This window comes from Sciurus carolinensis, chromosome 5 (assembly GCF_902686445.1).
Source record: "Sciurus carolinensis chromosome 5, mSciCar1.2, whole genome shotgun sequence".
Taxonomy (NCBI): domain Eukaryota; kingdom Metazoa; phylum Chordata; class Mammalia; order Rodentia; family Sciuridae; genus Sciurus; species Sciurus carolinensis.
This window is the reverse complement of record NC_062217.1, coordinates 118703763-118720904: the sequence shown is the minus strand read 5'-3', so window position 1 is coordinate 118720904 and position 17142 is coordinate 118703763. Positions and strand designations below refer to the sequence as shown.

The following is a 17142-nucleotide window of genomic DNA, read 5'->3' as shown; positions in this document are numbered from 1 at the left end:
ATTCCTCCTAAGTAAGAACAATGATCAGTTTCAAAGTTTTCTTGGCTTGAATTGAGAACAGGAAACTCCAACAGTAAAAGAGGAAAGTAAGGAAGCAAGAATTGAGACAAATTATCACAGAACATAGTAAGCTTGAAGTAAAAACAGTGAAGGAACCAGTGATTTTTAGGAAACAATGTGCTGGGTTGCTTCCAGTCTCTTTCATAGTTACCTGTTGGTCACTGGGATGGATCTTCTTTACATCTGTACTTAAATATATGCATAACTGATTCTTCTTGGAAACATCTTTTAAAGAGAAAACCATGTTTTACATCCATCCCTTGGATTCAAAGAAGATGAGTACATCACCAGTTAAACAATTTGTTTTGCTGTGCAAAACCAGTTACGTTTTTTCCTGTTTGGTGCATATATCTGTTGAAATCTTACAGTTTGGCAAAAGCATCTTTGGTCTGAGAACACAGGCAGCAGTCTGGAACATCAGGATCTCAGCATTTAACTAGTTTTTACTAGTTTACTTACCAAAAGGAGGATTCCAGCAGCATATGCTCTTAGAGCTTGAAGGTACACTAGAAATCAATCATACAAAAGATACTTGAGACAAAGGACATGAGAGGTGATTCAACTTAGTTAAGGACATGTAGAGACTTATTTAAAAGCCCCCATTTTTTGATCCAAAGATTAGATTTCATCTTTACACTAAGTTTATTTTATATGTTCTTTATAAGGGGTAATGATTACAGTTTATGAGTAACAGCACTGAGTAGAATATTTGACAACTAACAGGATGGATGCTAATTACTTTTGTTAAAAATACAACCCCTGGTTTTATTTATAAAATAGTTTGAATATCATTTACTATTAATGAAAGTGTGGTTAACCATTCTTTTACTTACTAATTTTATTTATTGTCATTAACTAACTGAGTACCAGGTACTATAGTAGGTACCATGATCATAGAGTTCAGTCGATTGCTTAAAAGATGAGGCAGAGTATAAATAAAAATGAAAAGTGTAAAGGCATTATTATTGAACTATGTAAAGAGATTAGTGGAAACACAAATGGAAGCATTTGTAATTTTTTTATTGGGAGGTTGAGTGGAATCAGAAACTAATACAGAGAATAAGGCAGTCAAAATGCACCAAATTATGAATAAGAATCTTCTTGTTGAGCAAGAAGAGATGAAGGCTGTCTGGATGACAGTTAGTGTTTGGAAAATCACAGGGAAATCAGCCAGCTGGTGTGGTTCAGGAAATACAACTGTTATGAACAATGTAAGTATGATAATAACTGCTAACATTTCTTGAGTACTTACTTTGCCAGAACTTGTATATCCTTTATCTCTTTATTTCTTATAATAGTGATATAATATAGTTACTATGTTATCTTCATTTTATGAACAAAGAGACAATTTGAGAGATTAATAACTTGGGCTGCCAAGTGATGAATGAAGTTCAGATTCAAACACAATGTCAACTAGCTCCACAAATTATATTTTACTCATTATATTTTTGAAATATATTTATATAGTTTTTATCCTGGAAATATTAATTTTGGTTATGTTATAGCACATTCAAGTTTCTATGGAATGATATATTGTTTGAGTAAGGACTCCATTTGACTTGATCCAGTCATTTACTCTGAATCCTCCTGAGGCAAGATATAGAAACTTACTGAATCTCAGTGGCTTCATATGCAAACGTGTGAAGAGTTGTGAGAACAGCAAATTAGACAACACATGAAAGTACTGCAATGTGGCAGACATTGAACAAAATGCTGGTTCCCCTTCACTGGCTCCCCATCATACCCCAACATGCAGTGCATGAACATATCAGTGTACTTTCCCAAACCATACAAAAGCTAAAGAAACTTGCAGTCTTGCATTAGTCTTCTAAAGTATTGCACTATTTTCTAAAACCTTATTTAAATTTAATTTTAACTGATACATAAAAATATAAAATTTGTACATATTTATGAGGCACCATGAGATGATTTGATGGTATAAATTATGTGATGTTTAAATCATACTAAACTTATCACCTCAAATGATTGTGGTGAAAATATTCAAAATCCTTTCTTCTAGCTTTTTGAAATACATAATACATTATCATTATCTATAGTTACCCTATTGTGTAAGAGGGTAGAACTTCTTACTGTAATTTAGTACCTATTGAACAACCTTTGCCTCCCTTTCCCCTTACTCTCCTCAGCCTCTGGTAACCAGCATTCTACTCTCAATTTCTATGATACCAACTTTTTAAGATTCTACACATAAATGAAATCAGGTGGTATTTGCCTTTCCATGCCTGGTTTGTTTCATTTAACATAATAATCTCCAGTTCCATTCATGATATCACAAATAGCAGGATTTCATCCTTTAATCCTCTACAGAGCTGATTATTATTTTATTATTATTACTATTATCATTATTTTGGTACCAGAGATTGAACCCCTGGGCACTTAACCACTGAACTACATTTCCAGTCCTTTTTATGTTTTATTCTGAAACAGGCATTACACTAAGTTTCTCAGGGCCTCTCTAAGTGCCGAGGATGGCTTTGAACTTACAATCCTCCTGTCTTAGACTCCCAAGTTGCTGGGCATGCACCAGTGTGCCCAGTTAAATATATTCTGTTGTGCGTGTGTATCAAATTTTAGCCATTCATCACTTGATGGACTTTAAAGGTTGTTTCCATGTTTTTTAGCTATTTCCTAATAGGGAATAGTGCCTCAATAAATATGTGCATGCAGTTATCTCTTCAACATACCCATCTTATTTTCTTTTGGATATGTACCCAGTAGTAGGATTTCTGGATCATACAGAACCTCCACACTATTCTCCAAAATGGCTACAATAATTTATATTCTCCTTAACAGCGTCAAAGGGTTCTCTTTTCTCCACCTACTTCCTTACTAGAGGTTATCTTTTGTCTTTCAATAATAGTCATTGTTATTGATGTCAGGTGGCATATAATCATGGTTTTGATTTTTATTTCCCTGATGATCAGTGATGTTGGGCATTTTTTTCATGTGCCTTTGGCCATTTGTATGCTATCTTTATAGAAATGCCAATTTGGGTCTATTACCTGCTTTTTAATCCAGTTTTTGCTTTTGTTTTCTGTACTTTGGGGATTGTGTCAAAAAGAAACCTACCCATTCCTATGCCATGAAACATTTCTTTATGTTTTCTTATAGTAGTTACATTCTATTCTTATATACATTTACTTTTTAAAACCTTACTTCAAATGTCAGAGTTAATTTTTGGTTTGTTTTAGTTTTATTTTCATATCACAGTCCTTGCCTCAGAAAGATTACTTAGCATGCCCCATCAGGGTGTCTTCCTGACTTGCTTTTCTGTATGGTGGTATCCTTAAAGAAGAGATTTCATTTTTTATGCTTGTCTATTTGTACATCTTTCATGCCTGAAATATGTGGACTAGAATCTGTTGCCTCTGCTATTTGTTAAACGTAAAATATTTTTAAAGCTATTTCTACAGAGAAGAACTAAGTTTAAGGGCATCATATTTCATCTTTACCATGAAATAAAGATTTTTTCCACTAAAAGGGAAATGTTTCATTTTAAAAGCCTGAATAAAATGTCATACATATTAAAAAAAACAACAAAACAACAACAAAAACCGTTTTCCTGCTGTTTAAATTTTACACAGTGCTCCTCTGCACTAACATTTTCATTTGGTTATGAATTAGATAAATTATCATTTTCTTTAATCCTCATTCCTCAGTGTTCAAGTTTCATAGTTTTCTGGGTTGAGCATTATGGCCTTCCTATTTCAAATGTCTCCTTTTATTTGTATGATTTCAGGTTTATATCACAAACACATGTTTTGCTGCATTTTCAATAGCTGTTTATGCAAGAAATTGTATAATAAAAGTAACATAATATTCTATAATTTTTCTTTTGATACAATGTGATCCTTTTATAGCATTTTAAAGTTAGAATGAATATAGGAGCAATTGAGGACAAACCTTTATTTTATAGGTTTGGAAATTTTAAGTACCAGAAATATTATGGGATTTTTCAGAGTTCTAAGTGGTTTTCCATTTTTCTACTATTCTCTACTATTTCTCTACATTCTCTATTATTGAGCTCCTATTATGTACAAAGCACTGTGCTAGATGCTATGAAGATTAAAACTGGCGTAAGAGGTTTCTCTCCCTCAAGGGTATCATAGTGCAGTGAGGGACATACATGTGGATGAGAAGTTGGCCATAGAACAAATAGAAACCAAGTGAGCACTCTACAGGTCTTTCCACAATTCCAAATTGAATAATCATTTTTGTTAACCTGGTTCTCTTGAAATGATCATTTCAGCTTACAACACCATCACCCAGTCAGTCATTATGGCTTAAAACCCAGATACCAGCCTAGATTATTCTCTTATTCTTCACCTGCCAGCACTTGCCAGTCATCATCCTACCTCATTGACTCAAAATCCTTAGGTCTGTTATTTTTTCTTTATCCTGACTGTCACTGCATTGGTTTCAACACTTTTCATCCCTTTTATAGACTGTTGCTGTAACCATCTGAGCCTTCTGCCTGAATGTGTTCTTAACCTCCTCAAATCTGTTGTGCAGACTCCAGCCAGTTTGTTATAATAATATGACTGTATGTCTCACTTACTTAAATCTGGTAACACCCAGTTGTCTATAGGATCAACCTCATTTCTTAGGCTGGCAAAGACCTCCAGGATCAGGCAGTTCTTCCCTCATAATTTTATATTGATTACCAAATACTCCTTAAGGATCTTGGCCTTTGCTCAGGCTGTCACTGTCCCCGCCGGAAGGCGACAGTGCTTTTGAGCTCACCTGCCTGAATCCTTCCCTCACCCTTAATAGAGTGCTGTTCTCATCCATCTAAACATTACTCTAGATTCCTCTACTAAGAACTGTGTCTGTCTGTATCTACTACTAGGTGTATGCTGCTCAATGGTGCGCACTGGGTTAGTGCAGCACTGGGTTAGTGCGGCACTGGTTCTCAGATGGTACGTGGTGCACCTAGCACATAATAGATAATAAAGATTTATTGACTATATTGGACTGACTTTATTAAGCCAAGTGTTATAAAAGAAGTATAAATAAGAAAGCACCATGGAAGAGAGTATTAACTGAAAAGGTCAACAAAGGTTTCATGGAAAATTTAGTAATTAAGTCGCATTTTTAAAAGTCCATAATTAGAAAAGTAGGAGACAGGAAGTAAAAATGGAGGTTTCTTACAAGTGAGTTGAGTAGTTACTGTACTGTATAGAAAACAAAGGATGCATAACTCTTTAATGGTTGATAAGTAAATACTGGAGTAGATCATGCCAGGCCTTAAATACCCAATGAAGAGGTTTTTCTTACCCTTCATTAGCAAGGGGGATAGAGAGAATAGTTTTAGGCAAAGGAGGGGCATCATTAGACCTCAAATACCACTACCCTCTTGTTCTCAATGATTGGAAGTTTTGTTTATTGGCTTTTTGCTCTCTACTTATGTTGACCTAATTGAAAGTGACTTGCATAAGAGTCAGAACTCACTGTATGCTTTAGAACAACACTGTCAAATAGATCTTTCTGTAGTAAGAAACTCATTCTATCTCTGTGATATACAACACAGTAGTCACCAGTCACATGTGGATATTGAGTACTTTAAATTTTTAAATTGAGGAGCTGAGGAACTAAATGTTTAATGTTACTTAATTTTAATTAATTTACATTTATATTTAAATAGCCACATGTGATTAGTAGCTACTGCATATTGGACAATGAAGTGTTAGAAAGTTCTTTCAAGCAGAGTCCCAAAAGGAAACAGATGGAACATTCGGATTAGGATAATTCAAGGAGAGTTTATTTATAAAGGGACTTTTTCCAGATGTGTAATTTAGCTTCAAGGGAATCATGAGAGTACCAATTAACTGTGGTAGCTACATGGAAGCAATGATGAGGTAGACTTGATGGAAAGACTCATAGTTAATATTATATAGATCTAAGTCTGGATCATACTGGGGCAGTACTTATAAAATGCAATAATGATTTTAATGAAGTTTCATTGAATGAAGATCATTCTCAGAACTGTTCTTTTCAATAGAGTTTTTCCTACAGTTTGTTTACTGATGAAGAATGTGACTGCTTGCCCTGTACAGTGCTGATCCATTCCACATTTTCTCAGTCTTTTCCCTGACACTTCCTTAAAGTCATCCCTTTTCTGTTAGCAGGACTGGTCTGACATAATGATGGTTCCTGTCAAGAATTCCTTTAAGAAGCATCTTCTCTTCTGAGCACCTGGGATATAGTCAGCTTTTGACTGTTATCTGTGGTTGTTTTAATATCCTGCCCTTTCCATCCCTCATCTCAGAACACAGAATTCTCCTCTGGTCTTAGCTCATTGCTTGATGATTTGTTAAGCCTTTGAAAACAGAAGGAATGAGGGCTTTTAAATAGTATGGGGCTATTTCTCCTTGCTTTATTTATTTTTATGCCATGTAAAAGGAATAAAGAGGCATAAAATGGTTTGAGTGAAGCCAAATAAATCTGAATAAATAGAGCAAGGACCCAATAAAAAGCTAGAGGTGAAAAAGTAGAAAGGTGTGGGTGGTTGGGGTGGGGCATGGAGGGAGAGAAAAGGAAGAATGGAGAACTTTATATTTCCTTAAATGTTAGGGACTGTTTATCATTACCTGGAGAACAAAATGTCTTTGACCCAATGAAACATTTTAAACTAAGGTTAAGCTCTGAGTAGAAATTAGGAAGTCATCTTTATAGTCCTTATTGAATCTCTTCATGCTGTCACCTCCTGTCATCCTTTATTAAGGTTTTGTATGCCTCTGCTGCTAGTTCTGAGAAGGCTGACATCTCTTAGTTGTTCTGATGAATCACACCACAGAAGCTAGTGAGTTTTTACAGCCAACACTACAGGAGTCTCCCATCTTATTCTTGATACTGTGTGGGTATATGTCCGGGGGACTTTCTCCCACTCCTGCCTCCCCCTTTTTTGACGATCTCTACTTTCACAAAGTAGAAAGAGTTATAACCAAGAGTTAATAATGAACGAAACTTAGGTAAAATTAGAAACTGTCTCTTGGCCCATTGTGTATCTGTTTTGGGGGTTGCCTTATATAGCCCTGAATGAACTCTTCATGATGCTGTACTGCTAGTATGGAGAATGCTGGGTAGGAACTGTGAAAGTAGTCACAACTTTCATCTGGGTGTATTGCCCCAATTGCTCTGAATATTCAGAATTTTATTTGTGCTCAGTGAAATGGCCTAACCCCAATATTTTCTATCTCTGGTTCTTTTCTCCCCTCTTCCTTTGCTAGACACAGTTTCCATCATGTACACATTCCACAATTTCCTTTGGAAATAAAATATGGCAGCTGGGTGTGGTGGTGAATGCCATAATCCCAGCATCTTGGGAGGCTGAAGGAGGAAGATCTTTAGTTTAAAGTCAGTCTCAGCAAAAGTGAGTTGCTAAGCAACTCACTGAGACCCTGTCTCTAAATAAAATGCAAAATAGGGCTGGAGATGTAGCTCAGTGGTTGAATACCCTGAGTTCAATCCCCAGTACCAAAATAAATAAATAAATAAGTAAATAAATTAATGGCATAGGCTTAGTGGTCCTCTACTTTGTCAGCTAGAAATGTGTAGCATCAGTTTTTTGGTATCACAGTTCTTAGAAGTTGGCATTGGGATTTTGGAGAAATCAGCCCATTGATTCCAAACATCCTGTAGTCTGTAGGATCATCCCAAGTGATGGTCATTTTTCTTTATACCTTAAATATTACTAACACTTTTGCTGAGAAAATCTAAACCTAACAGGTTTAGGTGGGTACCAGCAACCTCTCAGCTAATAGAGGAAATTGGATATTCTTTTTAGCTAAATTCTGAAATCTTCAGTGTCCATTATTACACTTTCCTGACATAAAGCAGGTCTCTAACAAAACACGTTGTATTTTTTTTCATTATTTTTATTTAGCTTTTAATTTTTTACAGACTGCATTTTGATTCATTGTACACAAATGGGTTACATAATTTCGTTTCTATGGTTGTACACAAAAACATGTTGTTCATTTATAAACTAGTTAACTCCATTCAATAAGTTCTATGTAAGTTACACTCAAGTGTAGAATTACACAGAGGGAAATGAGAGTGGGGAGGGGGTGGGGGTATGAAAGATGGTGGAATGAGATAGACATCATTACCCTATGTACATGTATGATTACACGAATGTGTGAATCTACATCGTGCACAATTATAGAAATGAAAAGTTGTACCCCATTTGTTGTACAATGAATCAAAATTCTGTCTGTAAAAATAAAAAAAAATTTAAAATAAAAAACATTAGAAAAATTTTAATATATACCTGTCAATATCAAGATCTAACAGCATGGTATGGGTTATGAGCATTGACAGAAACAGAATGAGTATATTGGGAAATGCTATTGGAAGGAGAGGAAGGCATTTATTTTTGAGCAAGGTTCTTGGGGGAATTCTTTGTGGAAACCATTGAGGAGTAGGAAGAATTTTTAACAGGTAGTGTTTGGGAGTTGCTCTCTGCAGTCAGTGCTCTCTGAAGTATATATAAGAGCTGGGGAAAAGAGAAAACTATAGGAATATTGCCTCTGTGAAGTACAGTGCTTAAGAAGATGTGGAAATAGATTAAACAGGTAGGTTAGGACAGAATATAAATGGTCTTAAATTTCTTGTTCAGAAGTCTTTTCATCTGAAGAAATGTTTTGGGGTATAATTTTAGTCCTGGAGAGTAGTGTCTGTCTGACATGCTGCCTCATGGCCTATACTTAGCACTGGTGGCCTTTTTAATGGAGTCATGGTGTAAAGTCCCTCAGTTATCAGCTGCAAAAACTTGCCTTCCTGATTTTCAAGGTCTCCTCTCAAGACCCCTTTTCAACTTATTAACTTAAAAGCAGCAATGTTCCTAGAGGTGAATCACATAATGATTTCTTCTAATCTCCTTTATATGCAATATCACTGAAAAAGTATGATTAAATACAATCTAGTTGTTTCCCACAAAAATAATAGGTAGAAAATATCAACCAAGGTGACTCTCTATATGCTTAATAGTCTAAAGATTTGGGTTAAGGATATAACAGAGAGAACTGTTCTGCTCAAAGAATGAAAAGGTGTTGCAGAAATTAACTTGAAGAGCCAAAAACAGCATCCAGTTCTTACTCAAAACAATTTGTTCTTGGAATATTGTCAGCTAAAATTGTGGTCAACTTTTGCAAATGGTATGAATTTGCACTGCATATTTTATTTAGTGTTTAGCAAAACTCCAATATGGCTCTGCATAACTTACACAATACACCATGAAAATGACTTCAGAAACTCCCACAGAAGTTGACAAATTGGGCATCTAATGCTTTTAAGTTAATTGCATGCTTAGCAGTTAAAGAGTTGACTTGTTAAGAATGAAGATCAGAATTTCATGGAGATAATACTCTGCCTACTGCCACATTGAATCAAACTCTGTATCAGAAATATTACAAAAGTTTAAAGAAGAAAATAATATGAGCTTTAATCACCATTCTACTTAGTCCTAAGTGAAATGCTCATGAATCATATGCAATATCATAGCGGTTTTGAAAACTATTCTTGAATTTTCAAGCTGTTATTTTCAGGAAATTTAGAAAGCAAATTGCTAAGTGATAAAGAGTAATTTGATACCATTGCTTATGTCATTTTTTTCTCCCTTGCAGACTGGAAAAAAAGAAAGGAGTAATACCCTGAATATTGCTATAGACAACATGTGCAAGAAGACAAGAGACCTCCGCAGACAGGTGAGGGAAGAGAGAGATTTGGAGATAGAAACAAGCATGTGAAATGAGGCTTTTATTCGTTGTTGAAATATTTATTTATTGTTTCTGTTCTTTTAAAATTAATTTAGAAGAGCAAACAAGAACAGTAAGTACATAATTTCCACATTTATATACTTCAAATGTTTTTGTGGCAAACATAAAATAGAAGAAAGAATGTGTGCCTTAATGTCATGCAAAATTACATTCAAATCCTGGCTCTTTCCTCATCAGTTGTGAAATCCCAGGCACAGATTTCATCTCTCTGAGCATCTCTGAAGTTATGAAATGGAATTAATAATATACGATAGAGCTTACTGGTACACAGTGAGTTTTCAGTGCATGTTGTTAAATTGATTTTATGACATTAAAAACTGAGTTTATCATCCAAATGCTTATATGAAACAACTAGTAGTTCAAAATAATTCAATTCTTTAGATTATTTTTAGGATTCTTCACAAATTTGTTCAAGTTAAGGCTGCTTTTTCACTGTGGGTCATCAGGAATTTAGGATTAGAAAGTATTTCATTAAACAATTTACAAGTCTAATATTATGCCTGTCACAAGATAAAATATTTTCAAAAAGAATGAAGACTTAGCTAATTTCAAAAACATTTGTTTTCCATTCCTTTCCACTATTTAATAACTGAACTTCTTTCTTATGTACAACTTTTAACTTGGTCACCATTAACTCATAAAAGAGGGGGGAATGCTTTTCAACCAAAAGCTTTTAATGCAATATTTTATTGTAGCTTAATGGGAAGATTTAGTAAAATGGTCGGGTGATCGTTTAATTTAGATGTAGATTTGGAAATGGAATAAATAAGGGTCTCCAGACAGTTAATATTGGATGTATAAAAACACAATTTTAAAGTCTGTGAAAATTCCAATTTCTCAGTTTTATGGCCTTAATGTAAATTCTTTTTCTGCTGAAAGCCCTTAGAATCATGGGATTGAAGCATTAAAAGGGACTTATTAGCACAACCTGTTTTACAATGCAGATGAGAAAGCAGGTCAGAGTGATGGAGGTGACTTGCCTAAGGAGGAAGGGGCATTGACTTAGCACCTACCCTAGGACTTGGGAGGGACAGGGGACTCTTACCCTCAGAGTTGTCTTCCCTCTTTGTTGAATAATTCCTATTCTCTGTCTTCAAAATTTCTACCTTATTTACTCCTCGTAGGACTTGTAAGAGTGGTTTCTGTGAACGACCAACATTGGCATGTCCTGTTCCTGACTTTTCCATCTATATTGCATTCAACAAAGTTAGGCATAAAGAGCTAATCTACATTCATACCTCCAAAGCTTTTGAAGTCATTATTTTTCTAAAAAAAAAAAAAGAAATTCCTTGCTTTTTAAATTACTAGATTTAGCAAATAAAAGCGCAATATGCCCAGTCAAATTTGAATTTCAGATTAGCAACAAACGTGTTTTAATATAATTATGTTCCAAATACTGCATGGAACTTACTTATATTGAGAAAATAGTTTTGTTTGTCTGAAATTCAAATGTAACTTGGTGTCCTTTATTTTATCTTATAATCATACTTGCTGCCAATTGAGATATAGAAATAGCATAGGAATTACTAATACTTTCTTCATAGGAGTTATTTTCTGTTTGTGGAGAACTGATGTGTTCTGGAGGCATGAATATTCCATATGGTTTCACTGGTCAATATCTTCCTTGTTTCAGCTTTCCATTAATGTTTAACAAATTACCATAAACAACAGTAATCATGATATCATCTCATGATTTCATGAGATGGGTCCACAGTGCTGAGGGTCCACAGTGCTGTTTCTGTACTGTTTTCACTTGTGATTTCCCAGGTAGTGGTAATAAATGGTGACCATGTCTGGGTCCAGGACTAGGTGCTTCAGGCCTTGGTGCTTCTTCCTGTTCCCTTTCTCCATGTGGTATCTAATCTTCTAGGGCTCCTTCATGTGGTTTCTCACTCTAGTAAGGCATCCTGAATTTATCAAGGTGGTTCAAGTTATCAAGGAAGGAGAGATGGAAGCTACCCAGTCTTCTTAATGCCTAAACTCCAAAGTCGCAGAAATTAATTTCCTCCACATTTTATAGGTCACCATACTCATGGACACTACTCTAGGTCAAAAGGACAGGAAGAAGCTTTATCTCTTATAGAAGAAGTAGTCTGTGTGTACATGAATGTATGGAATTGTTAAGAAGTCATGTTGATCTTCTGTTATGGAGAGATTGCAATAAATCACCAAGTTGATCTTAAAGCAGGAAACCCAACCATCTTTATTCACCAGCTGGTGGGCCCCCAGCTGGTGGGAAGAGGGCAGACTACAAGTCTGCCATCCTTGACCCCCTCTAAGGGTTAGTGTACACATTTATAGTCAAAACTACCTTAATTGTAAGTGACTATTGCTCTGATTCAAAACTACGAACATCATGAGACCTAAAATCAAAAGCAGAAGGGGAAATGGGTCAAAACAACCCTAACTGAGTACAAGTTCAAGAATGGTTATTAACAGCTAGACAATCATTATCTGATAGGATACATTGCCCAATAAAAATGGGAACCAAAAAGAGAACAATTTTACATTGTATAATAACAGAAACATTTGCATTTCTAAGCAAGGTATGCTAAGCAGGATCAGGATAGCAGAGGGGGAGTTTCCTCAAGGGAGAAGTATTTCTTACATGACAAGGAGCCTCAAGGTAAAATGAAATCTGTTTGGTCATTGCCCATGTAGCCTGACCCATAATACTTCAATGTTGGTGAGACAAGTTGCTATGATTCTTTCTCATTATCCTCACTTAGCCCCAGCCCAGTACTTCCTTTTCCATCCTGATGTTTATACATTTGGTAATAATAAAATTAATTTATGGGACTGTGGCTGTACCTCAGTGGCAGAGAGCTTGCCAAGCATGTGTGAGGCACTGGGTTTGAGCCTCAGCACCACGTAAAAATAAATAAATAAAATAAAGGTATTGTGTCCATCTACAACTACAAAGCAACAATTATATCAAAAAGAGCCTTAAGACATTTATTTATGACATCTCCACCTCTTATTATTGTAAAGCACATTTAACAATTTAAACATTTTACATACACACTTATGAAGAGAAAGCCCAACCACTGGGCTTATGGTTTGGATATAAGGGGTCCTCCAAAGGCTCCTGTGTTAATACAGGAATATTCAGAGATGAAATGATTGTATTATGGCAGGCATCAGTCCACTCTAGTGTGAAAGTACTGACTGGGTGGTAACTACAGGCAGGTGGGGTGTGCTGGAGGAGTTGGGTACCTGGGGTATGCCCTGAGAGGGTTTGCCTTCCCTAAAACCCCTTCTCTCTCTCTCTCTGCTTCCTGACCACCTTGTTCTGAGCTGTTTTCCTCTGCCACACTCTTCTTCCTCACTTAAGGCTAGAGTAATGGAATGGGTTGACAATGGACCGAGTCCTTAAAACCATTAGGCAAAATAAACTTTTCCTCCTCTAAGTTGGTCTTGGGGTAAGTTGGTGTCAATGATGAAGAGATGACTAAGATGTTTGGATTATTTAATATTCATCTCTTGCTCTAGAACTAGTTTTGTTTGTTTTTAATTATAAAAAACAAAAAAAAAAAGTCAGTCTTCTCGCTCATTCATCCTTATCCACTTTCTTAATCATGACTTTTTCATCAGTAACAGAAACAGTTTAGCTTTGATTCAGAGAATAATTGAACTTTTTCTATACAGAATGACATAGATTACTTAGAAATATCTGAAAAGAAGCAAACTATACATTTTGGGGCATTGAAATGGAATAATCTAGGAGGTGATATAGCATGTATTAGTTTTAACTTTCTTGCTCAGTGACTTTCTTGCTTGTTTTACTATAGAACAAAGACAAAAGTCCTAGACATGATATTCTAGGTTCTCTGTGATTTGGTCCCAACTGACTCCCTATTATTCTTTAATGTTCTCTCTCCTTTGGGTCTCCTTCAGCTCTCCTTCTCAATTTCCTCACCCTATCACACTAAGACATTCACCCATTCTCTGGCAATTCCATGTTTATGCTCAGCATATTTATGGAATATTCATAGTATGTTTAGCTTGATAACTTCTTCATGATTATTTCCCCCTTGTAATCCCTAACTAACTAAGTTGAACACTAGTGTCAATCCTACTTTTCCCTGAAACCTTTGAAAACCTCAGCTAGAATAACTATTTTTCTTCTGGAACACTTATAGGATATGCACTTCTATTACAACAGTGATCTCTAATTTGCTTGTAGTTTATTTTTTCTTTTCAAAAGAATCTTCTTCCCAGTGAATTAAAAGCCCTTGTAATGATAATTATGACAACATCTCTCATTTAGTAACAATTCTCCAAACTCTCTACCAAGAGCATTTTGTATATTATTGATTTTTAGCCTTGAAATAAATAATAACTCCATGTTATTATTATCTCAATCTTTCAAAGGTGTCATCTTTCCAAACATCATTCAGCCAACTGGTAGAGCCATGGTTTGAGTCCAGGCCTATCAATCACAGCATAAGTTTGCAACCACCACACCAAGAGCTGGGGACAGTGGGCTATTTACCTTCAGAGCAACCAGAGCCTGATATACTGATTTTACACTCTTAAATGCTTTTCTCCCTTTTTACTTATTTTACATGCTTTTCAAATTTTAATTTGCCTTCTTTCTTTAGCCTCCTTTTCTCTCATTCTTTATTTGAGACCTGAATATTTATTGGAATGCTCAATAAAGAACAAATTTTAAACATGTTACTTAATTAAAATTAAAACAATCACAATACAACTCATTGTATTATGAAGAATAAAATGCATATTTGATTTCACTCAAGGCAGGTTAAAATCTTTATTTGTATATAATAACAAAAATGCATTATATTTCATAGATGCCAAAGTAAGAATGGGATATGTCTAAAAATTCTGAAGAAAATAAAACATTTGATCAATTCTTTTTTTTTTTTTTTTCCTTTTTTGGTAGTGGGGATCAATTGCAGGTATATTCTATCATGGAGATACATCTTCAGATTTCATATATATATATATATATATATATATATATATAAGTTTCTTAAGGTTTTACAAAATTATAAGACTGACCTTGAACTTGCAATCCTCCTCCCTCAGCCTTTCTTTAATTACTGAGTTACTGAGTTGCTAGATCCATGTTGGTATTACCAATGGCACATTCAGAAAAAATAAATAAATAAAACATATATGCTTTTATGCCTCCTTGTTGTCATTGGCATCATCATCATCATCATCATCATCTGATAATATTGAGTTTCCAAAGTATAAGTTCCACTAAATGGGCTTCAGTAGATATATTCTGAATTACTTGGTAGTTGATTTCATTCCTACTGGTCACCTGAGCCCTGAAAATCATATTTTTCTATTTCAGTTAAAATCAAAATATCCTTAATATACCCATATATAAAATTTTCTAGTTCTCTGAGGATGATTCATTTCTAAAACACTCTCTCTGCATTCCATTCTTCTTTTCCTCACCCTTTTATTCTTTCTTTTCCCTTATGTGGTGATTACAGTGATGCTTTCTTACAGTTTTCACATAAGTCTTTTGCTTTTGGGTTTCAATTGTAGAGCAATGTATTATTTTATTTGAGATCTCAAACCACTTGTATCAGTGGAAAATAGAAAAATTGATGTCTCAAAATCTTTTGTTAAACTGTAGTGAGAAAAGATGGAAAGCCCCTCAGTTTGGTCTTATCCTGACATCTTTTATGCCTGGCCACAAACAGGTATTTATCAAAAATGCATACCTCTAACTCCTCTTGGTTTTCTACTAACTTCAGATTTTAGTGCTGTGGCTTCTACTTCGCCATTGGAATATTCTGTTTTTCTCTAAATATTTTTGTATGTCACCTGAGCGAAAGGAATACAGTATGTCATTGGACAGGAAAGTAATATAGAAATGAAGATAGAGGCTAGTTAAGGAATATATTCACAGATAACTTGAACAATACAGTGAAAAAATACCATATGAATACATTAAAGTATAAGCACAATTGCTGATCATAACATTCTAGTCCTTCTGTATCTTGACCTTATCTGCATATTTAACACTATCTTATAATAACTCCTTTAAATTTTAGAGTCAGTATAATGTGGTAAAATCATACCCAGTGCAAAGCAGAAGTGGAAGATTGTGATCAGCAAAGATTAGTTTATGTAAAACATTGGAGTCTATTATTTGGTGAGTGACCAAATATTAACATCAGATATATGTGCATGTTTTAGATTCTATTCCTCTGCAAATGGAGCTTAGTGCAGAATCTTAGTGCAGGTTGTTTATTTGGGACATGAGTCCCAGAAAACCACAGTAAGAGAACATGAAAAGTGAGGCAGGGAAAGAAGGATATGCTATTGACAGTGCTAGTGTAGGAGCCTGAGGACTTCTGAGAACCAACAGAATGTGTCCCAGATTGTCAGATTGAAGATTAGAAACATCATTCAGTAGCTTCTTTCCCCATTGCTCAAGTGTTGGCCTCCGTGGTGGACTCTCCAGAACCTCCAAGACATTACAAAGTGGGAAAAAAATTATTCTCCATGTCTCTAGATTTTTGCTTTGGTGATTCATCAATATGTATTTTTTGAAAAGCCCCAGAAAGAAATCTGACTGGGGACAGTTACAGATGGTAACTGTAATATGGGCATTATAATTGTCTTTGGTAGGATGAGTGCATTTAGACGATAATGATATTGAGATTTTTTTTTGAAAGTGTATCTTTTAGTTCTTGGTCATTTGTTCTTTTTTTCTCTTGGTCATTATTTCGGTCTCTTTTTAGGTCCTACTCTTCCATCTGCATGACACATAAATGGAAGTGCTTCTTAAGATTTCCTCCTTGGATATCTCCTTTCTGTGTGTCTCCCTCTATAGAATTCCAACCACATCGCTGACTTGAGTACCTCCTGTATGCAGACTTTCAATGGCTTATCTCTGGTGCAGATGTTCTCTTATTTCCCAGTTACTAATATAAAGAAAAGGATAAAAGGAAAGATGGTCATAGAAAACTGTTCCTCCTCTGGGAAGTTTCTGCTACTTTTCTCTTAACATCTGAAGCTATGCAACTTCCTTCCCAGCCCTAGCCCTAATTTACGACCTCTTACCTGACTTCCTTGATGGACAGCAAACACATTATTCATTCACTTAACTTCTTCCCCTTGCCTTGTAACCTCTTAGCACTCTGCACTCTGTCCTAATAAGTGCTCAGTAAATATTAATTTGTTGCTATCAATGATTTTCCATTTTGCATGCTAAACAGACTCTTTGGGGATCTTCCTAAAGCTTTTGCGAGACTGTTAATAGAAAATTTCACAAATTTTATGAGTTCTACCA

At 35.1% G+C, this 17142-nt stretch overlaps 1 protein-coding gene across 4 annotated transcripts in view; it reads left to right on the top strand.

Annotated features, from left to right (window-relative positions):
• Positions 1–17142, top strand: part of Ctnna3 (catenin alpha 3) — a 1721400-nt gene that overhangs the window by 883012 nt on the left and 821246 nt on the right. For all 4 annotated transcript variants that reach the window (XM_047553944.1, XM_047553945.1, XM_047553946.1 and 1 more), the window contains one exon: positions 9708–9788. In XM_047553944.1, coding sequence (XP_047409900.1) covers positions 9708–9788 — 81 coding nt within the window. The remainder of the gene's footprint in view (positions 1–9707; positions 9789–17142) is intronic.